We start from the raw sequence: 16,029 nt of genomic DNA on the forward strand, positions 1-16,029 counted from the left end.
TGTACCGAACCGCCGTTGCAAACACTGTGGGGCGTCATACTCAGCTGTGTGCAACGGATAGGTTTACAAGGACTACGTGAATCCCCAGTTAAAGCCGAAAGTCAATCAGTGCCACCAATTGATTGCTCGTTCTGTCTTGCAGTCGGCAACCTTCGAAATTTTTCTAATTGACGTTTTCAGGAACTAATTTCTTTCGTAAACTCTTGCATTCCCTTGAGTTATAAAGCTCGAAGGTAACAGCTATCTTCGGCAGTGGTTCAACAAAATCCTATTACGTTTTATTTGTGGGCATTTTTATTAGAGCCCCGGCCAGTGTCCCTAACTCCTTAAGCTATCTAACGCTCTGATTTTCCACGTGCCCAACTGAAGGCATGCCCGATAATTAATTACTAGTCTCGCTCACGGGAGCAACAGTTAACCACCAGTTTTTTTTTTTTATAAGCGCCCTACATCTGCCTTGAAGTGAAATCCTGACAACAAAGAAGGAATAATCGTTGGCGAGCGTTTTGAGCGAAGTGACTCGTGGTATGTATTTTCTCCGCGGCCAGAAGAAATTCGCTTTTTTTTTCAGAGGAATCACAAAAGGGGCCATGTAACGCGCGCCTGCTGCGCCGACGCGACGCAGAGACTGCATGCATAAAACGCATCAATGGATTCCGAGAACTGGCCATTCAGTAACTTGAAGGTTCGTCTGGACAAAACAAGCTCAGCTTAGACAAATTTTTACTAGGCGCTGTCGTTCACAGTCGTGCATATTCGGTGATTCTGAAAACACCTCCATATCACTCCATTCGTTTTAGCCAGAAATGTTTTAGCTGCATTGCACTATAGTCGAAAGTTTGACAGAATACCGTCTGGCGAAGAGCGAACATAGAGTAAATAACAAACATACTCTCGCCAACAAATTCTTCAAAAGGAAACGACGTTTCGGGGACCGTACGGGTCGCCTTGATCACATAGAGCGCTGCATGAAACGACAGTGGCTTATATACGATTAAAATTTTCCAGTGAGCGATTGTAGATTTCTGGCAGATTAACACGTGTTCTGTTAAGAGCATGCTTTGTGCTATGTATATGGAATGATCCCAAAAAGGAGGCAAGATGACAAGTTTTTCTCAGTGGCATTGATAGATGCATCTATCTGTGGCCTCCTTTTTGGAATCATTCCATATACATAGCACAAAGCATGCTCTTAAGAGAACACGTGGTAATCTGCCAGAAATCGGCAATCGCTCACTAGGAAATTTTAACCGTATATAAGCCACTGTCGTTCCATGCAGCGCTCTATGTGATCAAGGGGACCCGAGCGGGCCCCGGAACGTCGTTTTCTTTTGAAGAATTTTTTGGCGAGTGTATGCTTGTTATTTCCGCTGCATTGTACTGCATGAACACTTGTAATATAAGTTTTCACTAACCGTATAGTGTATCTCCAACCATCCGAGCTAATTTACGTCTTGCCCTTATGCGTTCCACCACCCTTTATCGCAGGAATCCTGGTCGCAGTTATGCGCAAGTTCTTCTCAGTCTTCCACATAGGCCTCATGGGCAGCATCGTCCTGTGGATGGGGCTATTAGCTGCCGTGTTCGCCCCAGACATTCCCTGGATGGCGGTCACTTTCGGTGTCGTTCATGGTGAGTTTCCGGCAGTACGAGAAAGAAATGCTGTAACTCTCAGCTGAGGCTCGCAGCAAGCAATGCACCAACTACAAAGTGTGTCGATATTTTTACACTGTTTAGCCATGAGCTGCCATTAACGTTGCTCGTTCATGGAAGCAAATATGCACCCGCTTACTGGTAATTTTTGGTGTCTCAAACCATGGCTGCGCCATTTGCTAACACTCGTAGGGCGCTGATAGCGCGATAGACAAGCAGGGTTATGGCCCTTTGCTTCGAGGAAATACAATGCCAGAAACCTTGGTGAAGTTTCTGTCACGACAACAGGCGGTGTCGTTTCTTTTCTGCACTAAACTTTTTATGGTCGATTGCCGCGTTTTTTTTTATTATTCATATCAAAAACAATCCAATATAAGAATACTCTTGATACAGTTCTCCTTGAAAGCTAGTAAGCAGGGAGTTGTGAGGCTTTTTTGTTGATTTGTGCATCGTTCAGTTCAGAAAGTCGTTCTGCTCTACAGGTTAATGAGTGCCTCTGGTTGTGCTATAGAGTGAATAACTAGACTACTGCCAAATCACCCCGGTGTTTAATGCTCCCTTCCGCAGTTGCTGTCTTCCTTGAAATTAAATGCATGTTGGAACATCCATATAGCGAACACTTTAGGCCTTTCTTTACGTCTCCCCAACCGCAAAAAGCGCTCTTCTTTAAAGTGTCGGCATGGTGCTGTCATGTTAGCACGGCTTTTGCAGTAAGCTTTACTGCGAAAAAGAAACCGGGCACCAACTCAGTTGGAGATAATACATTCGAATCCGGATACATCGAACTCAAAGGAAATCGCAAAATAGCTTGACATATCATAATTTGACGTATAAAAAGGCAATATATAAGCTTATCTGAAAACTTAAGTGCGGCTATAAGCACCCACGCTAGTGACGTGTTTCTGTCAGCGGCATGCCTCCCGCCGTCGTGCCGGCAACGCACCGCTCATTACTCTTTGATAGGCCTAACGTGCTTCGCATCGAAGCCAGCGGAACTTTGCTGCTTCCGCTGTTTGAACAGCGCTGCTTTGGAACTAGCCAGTGTCTGTCATACGATATGTAATCCTGCTAACAAGTTACTATTAATCGAAGAACCGCTCATTCAAAACATGGATAAAATGGTTTACGCAACGCATTTGACAGCAATGCGAGAAAAGCAGGTGAGGCGAGGGCCTCCGGTAGGCTTACATTAGCTGTTTCACAGCATGATAGCGTTGTGCCGTAGAAAAAGAGGCAAGAGGCCTAAAGCAGTTCTACAGCACACCCTTAGACCTCCGCGTTCGGTTTCTCTACACAACGTTGCCACCAAGTACGCAAGACCCCGCAGCTAAGCGGTCTTTGCACGCGAAGAGCGCCGTTAGGATATGAATAATGGAATTGAGTGGACGAGTTGGTTTTCCATCTTGATAGTGAAAGCACTCAAAAGGACAAGGACGACAGAAAAGGAAAGACATCCAAAACGCTTTGTATGTCTTTCCTTTAGTGTCGTCCTTGTCCTTTTCAGCTCTTTCACTGTCAAGACGTTAGGATATGTAACACTGGCAATGGCGCGGAACGGTTTTTCATATGTTGAACCTTAGATACGTTTAACTTATGCTAACGTTAGACTTGTTTTTGGATGTAGGAACTGCAGGAAATTGAAGTTGTATACACTGCGCGACTTTGCTATGCATTATAATGCGAATTTCAATGGTGATAATCTGTGTGTCCGATATAGCCTATAACTCGATATACCCAGGTCCGATACTTCCGGCCTTGACTGTACTGAGTTATTTAATGTTTAATTGAGACGAGTTTATGCTGTGCAAATTTTGAGGCTTGTGCGAGTTGGTAGTAGGCAAGTCTAAAAAATTGCAGACTGTTTAGCATGGCTAAGCGCAGAATATCGAGCCGTAGTACTAGCTAGAGCTTTGTGGGAATCGAATCTCACACATGCCGTTGTACTTCTTCAGCTCTGCGCGATGATTAACAGCGTTTTCATCTGTCTGGAAATTGAAGTGCGAGTTCTGTGAACGGGAACGTGCGTCCGTGGCATCGTCAGAGTGTCATGATCGGGCGAGACGAAATGTTCTGCCATCTGTACAGTCGGTTTAGCGCAGGTAGACGAAATGCGAATTTTGTGCACTAGGACATTGCTTTCGATTTTCACTCAGGTTTCGCTTTCAGAATTAGTTTTCTAGGTCAGGCAGGCTTCACGCTTAAACTCAAACTTAAGCTTCGCCACAAGAGTATGTTGCGATAGTGCCAATAGCCGTAGCGTCCGTCGCAACTTCACATTCATAAATCACTTCCAGTCTTCATTCCGTTCTGCCGAAGCCGTTCGGCGATGCGCCACTGCTGTGCGATGGCAGGTGCTGACATCGGTTGGGCTTGTGAGACCTAGGTTGCTCTTCCCTAGCAACCTCTCGCGGCCAATGATTAATTCAAATTCAACTGCCAGTCGCAATGATCGGCTATATATACAGGGTGTCCCAGCTAACTTAGACCAAAATTAAAAAAAAAACCTAAACGTTCTTCAGAACTGAAATCGCGTGGATGTTGTTAGGGTTTATTTAAAGTTACAGTACCATTTCTTGCCCGTCATATTTGAATAAATAATCCAGATAAATAAATTCCTGTATATGTAACTTCACTCTTAACTAAGGCATTATTTTTTTGCTGGAAAGCACCATGCTCAAAATGCTGTGTTTGATAGTACAAGAATGTATATTTCTACAGCAGCAACTGGAATTTATGTTGCTGTCATGCCGAGTTATTTTGCACTGAGTGTTCTTTCCATTTTATACTCCTAAATACTCATACGCCAATCAATCTTTATGTATTTTTTGTGCATCATGTGCTGCTGCCAACATTCAGGTGCGGCGAGCTTGTCAAGCAATGGTGAAACACTGCTTTTTCACGCCGCCCCCAGTTTTTTTTATTGCGCGAAAAACTGGAGTAAAGAAATGAAATTAAATGAATAAATTAACTTTTTAAATATAGCATGCAACATTCAGGCATTAATAGGAAAGTTGTGGAGCTGCACAAATATTGTCAAACAGGTCACTTCCAACGCGGTAGACTTAGCGTGGCCGTTTTTATTCGCGAAAAACAAAAGCCCGTGGAGTTTAAAAAATACCACGTGACAGCGCGCTTCGTGCGCCCGGATGCGCGCCTCTTCTTCGGCGCACGGTACTCGGCCAGTGCAGGCCGTACGTCGTGCGCTCTTTCCCGCAACATATTTCCATCGGGGGGGGGGGGGGGGGGCGGAGGGGATCGATGGGAAGGGGAACGAAAGAAAATCCAGTGAGACCAGGGCGACCGTCACTGTGGGCGCTCTTCATGTCACTGGCCAAAGGCGACGGAGACATATCTCTTCATATTCGAAACATGCTCTGGAAAAATGTGGTGCGCACCGCGTGGCGACGCTCAGGCGGGTGTTGGAGGGGGTATGTCGCGTGGCCGAGCCGGGAAACGACATGGTGGGCCCTGCGGTATCGGGTCAAGAGCTTCGCGGCACAGCCAGCAGCACGGATGGTGCGGCGAATAGGGACCATGCCGTCGGGTCGGAAAGAGGGAAGTGATGGTGCTGCCTCATTGGCCTCTTGCACACGCGCATGAGCCGTGAGAAGGTTACACTGTGCGTCGAGGCGGGCACGACGAAGTTGATGGGCGGAGTGCGGTGGGTGCTCAATAGCATTAGGCAGGCCCAACTCCGTATCGAGGGGAATGGAAGGCGTTCTACCATAAACGACCGAGACCTGCGCTGCAGCGCTGACGCAAGAACGGCATCAGGAACAAAACGATCCCATTTTCTGTGGGATGGAGCGACGTAGGACGCAAGTGTACCTATTAGTGTTCGGTTAACACGGTCCGCGAGGCCATTGGACGCGAAAAGATTGACGGAGGTAGTGGAATGAGCAGGACTCGCTCAAGAGCGCAGGACTCGTTCAAGTTCCTCCTACATAAAGGAGCTCCCACGGTCCATGATGAGGCTTCGGGACACACTGTGCCACAGCACAAGATGCCGTTCCACAAACGAGACATCATGGGAGGACCGCGTGTCAGGAACGGGCAGTGCTTCGACCCACTTGGAGAAGTGGTCGATCGCAACCAGAACATACCGTTTGCGGGCGCATGTCATTGGAAACGGGCCCAAATGGTCCAGTGCAACCATATCGAAAGATGATCATGGTGGCGGAAAAGCCTGCAGGGGTGGCTTGAGTACCCGAGTGGACGGGTTACTCTACTAACATCTCCGACAGGACGCCACGTGTTCCTTGATGTCTCTGAACATATTGGGCCGCCAAAAGCGCTCGGACACTGGTGCGTAAGCCTTTCCGCTACCAAGGTGACCAGCCGTGGAGGCGTCGTGCAAGCTGCGCAAAAGCTACCAGCGCAGCGCTATTGGCACCAATGGTAACCCCGCGGGAGGTTGATCATGGAGCCCTTTCACGTGGCACTAGAGGGTATTCTCCACCCGATAGACCCGGCGCAGTTTCTGGCAAGTGTGCCGGCTCCGGTGCTGAGGGAGTGGATTATGGCAGTAATGTCGGGATCTTGTGTTTGCGCTGTCCTCAGCTCCGTCAAAGCCGTCACCGAACAGGGATGGCGAGAATGGAAGTCCACATGCCCAGGGGCGACCCGTGACGCAGTACGAGAGGGTGACCACCAATGTTAAGTAATAGCAAGTGAGCCTCTCCTTTTACCGCCGAAAGAAGGCTCCGAGGTGAGGTTGTCTCGCGGCCTGGTCCTGCACATCGGACGGGTTCGAAGAGAACGTCGGCGGTTATCTGGTCGCCAAGCTGACCCAGGACCCAAGTTGCCGCTATGGTAGGGTCACGTCAGAAGCCGCCAACACTGGGCACGGCGTACAGTGGAACGTGACGTCGAAGCTTTGGTACGACATACGCGCAGAGAGGCGGAGGCACGTTTGGCCGCCGACAGCAGGAAGAGGAATAGGTAGAGGAAGAGTGAAAAATCCTGCGAACCCAACCTTGGTGACGGGGAGGTCAGTACGCCGGCTGTCGTAGGATCGAGAATTCGACAACTACCTCCGCTTGCTGGCACCAGCCTCACCAGAGAACCACCGGTGAAATTAGGCTGTCCCGGTGACCCCATACCCGGTAGTGAAGGTAGTGCACAAACATCCACACATCCACGTCCTAGTTGGTGGACTAAGGTGCCATTGAATGTTAAAAGCTCGGTTTCATGGGCCGGCGAAAGCAAGTAGGGCACGCCGGTCACAAGCGACTTGTTCAATATGTTCACAGCAGTCCCCATGCCGACTGGAGCGTTCACGTGCTGGCCGAGTAGAGCCACGTCCGTAAACACGTAAGGCGCAGCACGGGAAAGTGAAAGCCAAACCTATCAACGCTGCGCGAAAAAAGTCTTAATTTTCACCTTCAGTTAGAATTACGCTGCTTCACAAAAACGTTGGCGCAGATCTCATCAGTTATGGGCAGCAGTCATAGCCGTTATTGACTGAATTCTGGGGATAGAGTGCATTAATGTTGTGTACTGAATCTTGCATATGTAAGAAGCCTTTAAAGGTGTATGTAAGGGCCAAACAACTCGCACACACTCTGTCTAGATTAAAACAGTGTAGCTGTAACGTAAATGACGCTGAAACGATGTGCTCCACATTTTTTGTGTGCAAGCACATGGACGATGCATGTCTACAGGAGTCTAGTAAGAAAGGGCATGGTTAAAATTTTAGGGGAATCCCCCAAGGTGGAGCTAGATTGTTATAAGGGAGTAATTAGTCACTGCCATCCACCCGAACGCAGCCGTACGGCTACAGAGGAAAGCTATACAGCTTTCTCAGAAACTTCGTAGTTAAAGGAAAATACGTCCTTTTAAGAAAAAAGAAAAAAAAAAATCATCCGGGGTTCAAACCTGGGAACACTGCTTCACCGGAATAGCCACTCTTCCAAATGAGCTAACCGGGACGATGGAACGGTGGTCCCGGGTTCGAAACCAAGACCAGGACGAATTTTTCTTTAACTACGACGTTTATGAGAAAGCTGTACAGCTTTTCTTTGGAGTCGTGTACGTACGGAACACTTGGCTCATGCCGTGTGTTGGTGTACGGAAACAATTTACAGAATAACTATTCAAGAACATTGCAAAAAAAGAAGTGTTCTGAGTTATTTAAAGTCTGACTACGTTCTCTGTCCGCTCCTTCAGTTGTTGATCTTCCAGTCCGTAGGTCTACAGAGAGGCGTTCATGCTACCTAATATTTATTTATTTATTTATTTATTTATTCATTTTTTTAGGCAATACAAGTATTGCCCACGAGGCAAGACAAAAGGAGACTATTGGTCTCCTGACTAGGTCTTGGCCTCGCCGGGCGCAGCAGAGGCAGTAGTACATAGCATATCGCCATAATCATACATCCTAATCACGATCAGATCAGATGATTATATAATTCTACATGCAATATACATATGCACAAGCTGCGAGAAATAAATGGCACTTTGCTTAATAGCGACATGAAGAAACATAGGAATATTTAACAAAAACAAAACAAAGACAAACCAGAACATCAATGACACAATAAGGCACGTGCTCTTTGCCTAAACTGATGTACAGATGTAACATTTTTTGCAGTAGCTATTATATCTGGATAGGAATTGCAGAACTTTGAAATTTGATGTTCGATAGTTTGAGTACCATAATTTGTTCTTGGCCTTTCTGTCAGTAAGGTAGTATGGCGCAATGAATAACCGGTATCTCTATCAAGGTACTGACTACAAAACGACGCAGAATTTGTTGTCATCTCTTTATATATATACAGACTCAGTTTCAGGTGATATGAATACATGAAAGACGGTAGATTGTGGCGGATCATAAGCTCAGAAGCACTAGCTTGTCCATTTGCTGGCTGAAATAAACGTGCAGCTTTCCGAATGAGCACACATAGTCTTTCGCGATCAGTTTTTGTGGTAGTTCCCCATACCAACAGACAATAATTTATATGAGATTGAACAAGAGAAAAATACAGTCGCTTCTTGAGCCAAACGGGCAACAGATTACGAAGCCTGTATAGAATGCCAACTGATTTTGCAACCTTGATGCGGACATTATTAACATGATATGACCAACTAAGCTTCCTGTCAAAAGAAACTCCTAAAAACGAAAGATTTTCAACCTGTTCAATCTCAGAAGTTCGAAACGACAGTCGCATAACATGGGATATGGGCTTATTTTTTGCACAAAACAACATAAACTTCGTTTTATTTGTATTTAATTCAAGTTCATTTAGGAAAAGCCATGTGCTAAGTTCCAGTAACCAAGTATTAGAAATAATTTCAAGTTGTTTAAGATTTTCACCATGAAAGAAAACGTTAGTATCATCGGCATATAAAATTATATCATTGGTTAAAGGAATGTTTACTATATCATTAATGTAAATAATGAAAAGTAAAGGCCCTAGTATAGATCCCTGTGGAACTCCATATTTTATAACACTCATTGCGGATGAAACACCGTGCACTGATGTATACTGCAGTCTCGACTGTAGATAACTACGCATTAGTTGGTGTGCAATACCTCTTATTCCATATAACTCAAGTTTTCGTAATAAAATGTTGTGTTTAATAGAATCAAATGCTTTTCGAAAGTCTAAAAAAATTCCTACAGTAAAAAGCTTGCTCTCTATATTGCTAAGAATTCTATTTTTAACTCGTAGTAATGCGGATTCAGTCGACTTAGCTTTTTGGAACCCATATTGACAGTTCGTAATTACATGCAGTGACGAAAGAAAGCTAGTCAAACGGACACATATAACACGTTCTGCGACTTTCGAAAAAAGCGGAAGAACCGAAATAGGCCTATAATTACTTAGATCATTATATGGTCCTTTTTTGTGAATTACAGCAACCCGAGCGATTTTCATTTTTTCTGGAAAACAACCGGTCTCGAACATACGATTGCAGATGTGTGTTAAAGGTCCTGCTATAAATTCAGCAACTGCTTTGATTGGTATCACTCTTATTTCATCTTCGCCAGCTGCCGAACTGTTGTTTAAGGAATTAATAATAGAAATAATCTCATCCTCTGACGTGGGTTGGAAGAATAAAGAGTCGCTGATTGTTTGCTTAATATACCGTTCACAGCTGAGTTGTGAAGAAACATGAAAAGTGGAAGTCGATGCCCCCGCGTCTAAGAAGTGGTTATTAAATGCGTCCGCAAGCGCTGCACCTTTATAAGCCTTTCCATTAAGAAAACTCAAGCAACATTGCTCACTACTGAGTCGCATGTGTAGGAGACTTTATAAGATCGTTTAATCCATGCGCTTTGAAGTTGTAATAAGCGATTGCGTGCGGTTGACTGCTGCTTTGCATTTGGACTAGTACAATCGGAGGGACCTTGTTCTAGACGTAAAAATTGCCACCTGAGTTTGGACGGGCGGTGTATTAAAACTTCTGCGTGCGACTACTGCGCAATTATGACTAAGTGCTCCAGGCAACGTGTCAAATGCTTCCCGAAACATTCCCAAAGAACATAATGAAATTGCCACTTGCGCACGCTCCAGCTTATTACAATTGGATATATGCTCAGTGTGGCTCTGAGCCTTTAGGTTATCTATAAACTGCGCAATTTAAGACAACTTGCGAAGTTAGCTAAAAACCTTGAACAAACAAAATTGCACTGTTCACTTGCTGTCAGGCTAAAAAGTACTACTTTGATCACAAGTGCCGATCTCATGGGCCAGAACTCGTGTCTGTCCTCCGAGCTAATCATTAAAGAGATCGTGTCGGGCACTGCTGTATGCTTTCCCACGAAACCAGAACAACATTTCTTTGTGCCACTGTATGCACTTCAGTGTCTCGAACATCATCGCAGGCATTGGAGTGGGCGTGGTGCTAATTTCCATCACCGTGGCCATCATGACCCATTTCGACAAGTACCGAGGCCTGGCAGCCGGTATGAAGTACACGGGCAACTCACTCTCATCCCTGATATTGCCCAAGGTGCTCTCAATGCTACGGGCGGCCTACTCGATGCGCGGGACCATGCTGATCTACGCTGGCATTTGCATGAACACCACGGCGCTCATGTTCTTCCTCAGGGAGACGCGCCGCCAAACGACCAACGTCACAACTTCAGTGAGTGCGGTTGAAAATACCATTGTACAATATTTTACTACAAACAGCACAGCTGGCTCTGAGGGAGCGGCTGCCATCTCTGTGGTTCCTCGCGAGAGTGTTTACAGGCTTAAAGCCCTTGAGACCACTTTGAAAAAGCTTCGAAAATTCCACCATGAAAGCCGCTCTAAAACACAAGCTTTGCGCTTTATTAAAATAACGCAATTTCAGGAAGGAAATACGGTGAGAGGGGACTGAGTTGATACCTCATTTTAGTTATCGCTGAATGATGAGCAAGTCTCTGACTTATGCAGTTTAAGAAATTTTTCTTTGCGTCCCGAACAAGCAATCTGCTTATTAATCATATAACCGGACTCAGCGCAGAGCTGGAGGATTAGAATTCGAGCCCAACGTTTATACGTGTTCAGTGCAGCGAATTTGATGTGCTATATTGAGATACTTTTTATTACAGCGAGCTGCACTAGTTTTACGGAGTAACTTTTGTTATTAATTCTCGGTCATACGCAGCATCATTTTCGGAGAGGTGGCATTTTTTGTCACGTGATTTCATCCCACGCCTCACTCCTTTGGTGCATATTCTGAAGGCTCATTAACGAAAACTGCACCCCCTCTCTTTTTTGCTCTGTGTTCGTGCAACGAAAACTGTGAAGGATTTTTCCTTCATCAAGACGCAGTCCAGGGTTTCAGCACAAAGCCATAAAGCTTAACTGATGTAATAGGCTAAATAAACCGATTTAATATTTCATGAACCTTAAATTAAAAAAGGTCAACATTTCTTCGAGAGCCACGTACATCGTTATTTTCAGCGTAAACACTTGTAACCGTTTCTGCTGTCTTCGCATGATGTCCCATAGACTGCTATCATGCGTAGGGGCGTGCAGAAAATCCAGGAGATCGAAGATGCGGCCAAATATCTTTCGTATGCAAGCAATGACATTGGGTTCAGTGCTTTGCACCACAGTTGATACTGAAGCCATGGTGTTCAAAAGTCATGAGGTGAATTTAAAATCCATTTTTTTCATTTTCTTTAAAGCGCGCTGGCTTCATTCGACTTTTATAAGCAGGATATATACCATGGAAATTATAAGACGATGCCTTGGATTTATGCAAACTTCAATGCCATTGCTAAGGTGTTCGTGTTATGTTGGCCGTTTCCTATGGCCGTTGCCCCACACACCAAGCAGTTGTTTTATTTGTTTCTTTTTTGCATAATATGAGGGAGCTTTATTTCTTGTTCAACTCTCACAAAAACTAATCATCTCGCTCCTCAGCGTTCTTTTTTCTTTCCGTCTACTTCACCCTCTACACGGAAGAGGTATTGCACCTGACAACAGAACTCCTCCAACTTTCTCGCAGAGTCCACAAAAGAGCCAGCCGCAGCTGCAGCGTAGGCGACAAGAAAAGCAGGACGCGCATATCGTCGACAACGGCACAGCTGTCAATGATGAGGACGTGACAGTTCAACTCTGCGATAGCCGGCATGGATCCATTTCACGCAGGCCGTGCGGCGCGGCAAGCAGGCGCCGAGGAAGTATCGCGAGTTCTATTGGCGCCGACGCTGGCCTTACCTCGTGGTGCAACGAAGATGTGGCGTCCTTGGCACGCAGTGAGCAGGAGGAGAAGACCAAGAGCGGTGCCTTTGCGCTGCTCACCAGCCCCACGTTCTACGCCCTCGTCCTAGGCGCATTGACCGTAGACTACACGGTGACAGTGGTGCACGGCACTATCGTGGACTACGCGCGGGACAAAGGAGTGGACCGGGCCACGGCTGAGCTCTCGATGACGTACTGCGCGCCCGCCATTTTCCTGGGTAGGCTGCTGCTGCCCCTGGCGGCAGACAAGGGGCTCATCGGACGCACGAGCCTGGCGGCGTTTTCGCTGGCCTCCATGGCAGCCTCGGCACTGGCCCTGCCCCACACGACGTCATTTATCACCTACGTGCTCGCCCAGGTCGGTATTCCCGGCTTTAAGCTCAGACGACTGAGAGGACAGCAGACAAATGTCCCAGATAAAAAAGAACTGCGCACATAACGTTGCACCAACGAAAGATAACTAAGTCCATCATTATGCTCAAAGGTATTTTTGTCGCTCTTCCCTGGATAGCATAAAGTGGGTGTACGGTACTGCAGTTGCTGGGGCAAATTTGTATCAGTTAAGGCGGGCAGGAGGCAGATAAAAGAACCTAAGTTTAATGGAAACTGAAGACGAAATCAAACTTGTCCTCTGTTCGTCCTCTGCTGACAGATTGCTGCGTTCTAATAATAAAGAGGCTACATTAATGAAAAGGTGTATTCATCAGCAACAAGTGGTCAGAATATTCAATGCCCTTGTCGCCACCCACACCTTGTTTGTCAAGCTAGCTGTGTGGCGAGTCCGGTCAGTTTTTCAGGCGTAAATTCCCAAAGCCAGGCACCACAGCCGTTCACTTCGGAAATGTGTTGAAGGGTTTGTTTTGATCTTAACCTAATGAATTTAATTAAAATCACTGAAAAATGATACAGCTTTATATACAATTTTCTGAGCAGTATATTTGTGGACGCATGAAGTTGGGCTAATTCGTTTTGCATTTCAAGAATTTAGCGCACAAAACGGGACGAGAAGAAGATAGACGACAACAAGTGCGGTTGTTGCGCTCTTGTTGTCGTCTCTTTTCTTCACGTCCAGTCTTGTGCGCTAAATTCTTCGGAGTAAATGCAAGTTTTGCTCACGGCCCATTATCAACATATCAATAACTAGCCATACATTTCGTGTTTACTGAAAATGAAAAGTGAGTAGAGTTTTTCTGTGTGTCCTCTTCATATCTTCAGTAACCTTGAGTCCGTGCGCATGTCTGTCGTTTTAAGTTCGGTAGCACTACTGGCGCATTTTCCGATTTCGGCCATACGTACGTATGTCCCTGACGCCTGCTTTAATTGTGGTAGGCGGCCCACCGGCCCAACGGGATGTGAGCAACCTGTCACGTGCGTTGCTAGAATACGGTGGCCGCAACTGGCGAAGGACATGGCTAATTGGAGAGACATGGGAGAGACTTTGCCCTGCAGTGGGCGCAGTCAGGCTGATGATGATGATTATGACGTCACTCGTATACACGTGGCAGCCTTCGCCCAGGTGGAGGCCTTCAGTTTAAATACTTTCCAAGTAAACACCTTTAGGTCAAAGGTCTTTCTAGTAAAGGCCTCCTTGGTAAATGCCTTCCGGGTAAAGACACTTAGGCAGAATGCCTATATGGCAAAGACCTTTATTTCGAAGGCATTTATGGTTCAGGCATTTTGTGTAAACGCGCTTAGGTCAAAGGACACTTTCGCATTCATAGCGCGTAAAGACCTGAAATATCCAACGTAACAAGTGCTCCTGCACGATATTCTGCGCTTAGCCAAGTTCCATTTTAAGCTATGTTCGCAGCAGCATTTGCAGCGTTGTTTTGTTCAAACAGCACAATTTAGGCATCATTCGAAAGCTTAGCGTACACTCTATCAATTGATGCACACCGGTATCACGTAGCCGCGTTATCAACTGCACAAGAGGTTGTTTCGCAGGTGACAAATTCGGTATCTTCGACGATGTGACCTACTTCAGTTAACTTTTCTGAGGAAACGTCTTCACTTTGGACCGTTTCCTTTGGCCTACATTGAGAAGCGTTCGTTGAATAGTATTTGATCGGCGGCCTTTAGATTTTGCAAAATTTCTATTTGTACGTTTTCTAGTAAATTCGCAAAAAGCTTAATGATTCCAAGAACATAAAAACAAGAGCCGCTGTGACCTGTCAGGGTGAGTGAGGACTCATTTGTTCCTTCTTGGATGTCAAGGACAGAACTGGGCAAACTATGTCCATTACCACTCCCGTCGTTCTGGCTCTTCGTGTGCATCCTTCTGTGTTTGCACTGAAAACAGTTTTCAGCAGTTAGCGTGAGAATAGAAAACGGCGTCGACTGAGTAGTGGCTGTTGCCCGTGTGGTTGCGTAGGTATCCTTGGCACTCTTCCTGGCTTGCCTGAGCACCCTCAAAGCTGTTCTAGCGGCGGATAACTTCGGTGCTGACGCCGTTCCTGTGTACTACGGAGCCAACGGGGTCGGCCTTGTACCTGTTCTTCTCTTCAATCCTGTGCTTACAGGTAAGCAATATCATGTGTTTTCCGCACTCTGCTTTGGGCCCGCATGCATTTGCATATTTGGATAACAATCGAGTAAGTAAAAAAACTTTAAACTTCTCTTGCATCCTTCTTGATATGCATTTGCCGTGCACTCAGCAGTTTGTCTACCCCTTGACAGGCAATTGGAATTCGCCACTAAATTGATATCTTTCCTGCCTTCGCTTTTGATGTATATTTGTCCAAATATAGTGACCGCCTGTTTTTGTTGCTTTTCTTTTATTCCTTTTCCTTTCTATTTCCTGCACCCTTGCATTTCCGCCTATCTCTTCCAAAAGCACTGGGCATTGCAGAGTATCCTATGAATGCTGTTCCAGTTACAGCTAAATTCTCCTTCTTTCATTACAATTTCCCTCGCTCTCTCTATTGTTCTATTTCGCCCTTCCACGCATTTTGTCTGACGGTACCGAGGATCACCACTTGATCGGCAGCAGGTTATTGCATATAGCACGAAAAGCTCTAATAGCTTAAAGAGCTATGATTTCTATGGACAGCCTTACGCCGCGGACGCCGGCCCAAAAGATGCATTTAAGGGAGACTACCTTGCGTTTCAGCCAATTTCTTCTGGTCGTTGTTTCAACGAGTGAACGCGATCGATGCGACATAGACACACGGTATACATTGCTTTACTGAGAAACCAGCAGATTTTTGCTGCACTAGGAGACTAAATAGATAGCGGAAACGACAAAAAACGCACAAAGCAGTAGTGAGCCCCGTTCCGTCATTTCGCGCCCGTCTTGAGAAAGCTTATGTTCCTTCGACGGTGTCGTTGAGATATAATCCTTCTTTTTCTATTAAATTTACCTTGAAGTGCTATATTATGCTCACATGCATTACTTTTTTCTAACTTCTTTTCTCATTTTCTCATTGCTTCTTTAAAATGAACCGAATGTAGGAGGCCCACGGTTTTTGGGAAGCTGTCAATGGACAGCTTTTGCTCCGGACCGCTGTCATTATGTACGACGTGATGGTCGTCTAAAAAATTATTATTATTATTATTATTATTATTATTATTATTATTATTATTATTATTATTATTATTATTATTATTATTATTATTATTATTATTATTATTATTATTATTATTATTATTATTATTATTATTATTAATGGCACATATGCACTTCTTTTTTTCT

The 16,029-nt window shown here is 45.4% G+C and overlaps 1 protein-coding gene across 4 annotated transcripts in view; it reads left to right on the forward strand.

Moving 5' to 3' along the window:
• LOC149362293 (monocarboxylate transporter 12-like) overlaps nucleotides 1–16,029 on the forward strand; it is a 71,862-nt gene that overhangs the window by 51,751 nt on the left and 4,082 nt on the right. For all 4 annotated transcript variants that reach the window (XM_089572981.1, XM_089572980.1, XM_089572978.1 and 1 more), the window contains 4 exons: nucleotides 1,489–1,632; nucleotides 10,484–10,746; nucleotides 12,103–12,696; nucleotides 14,710–14,857. In XM_089572981.1, the coding sequence (XP_089429107.1) occupies nucleotides 1,489–1,632; nucleotides 10,484–10,746; nucleotides 12,103–12,696; nucleotides 14,710–14,857 (1,149 nt within the window). The remainder of the gene's footprint in view (nucleotides 1–1,488; nucleotides 1,633–10,483; nucleotides 10,747–12,102; nucleotides 12,697–14,709; nucleotides 14,858–16,029) is intronic.

The sequence above is a fragment of the Amblyomma mixtum genome, chromosome 2 (genome assembly GCF_055824585.1).
Source record: "Amblyomma mixtum isolate Tamu chromosome 2, ASM5582458v1, whole genome shotgun sequence".
Lineage (NCBI taxonomy): Eukaryota > Metazoa > Arthropoda > Arachnida > Ixodida > Ixodidae > Amblyomma > Amblyomma mixtum.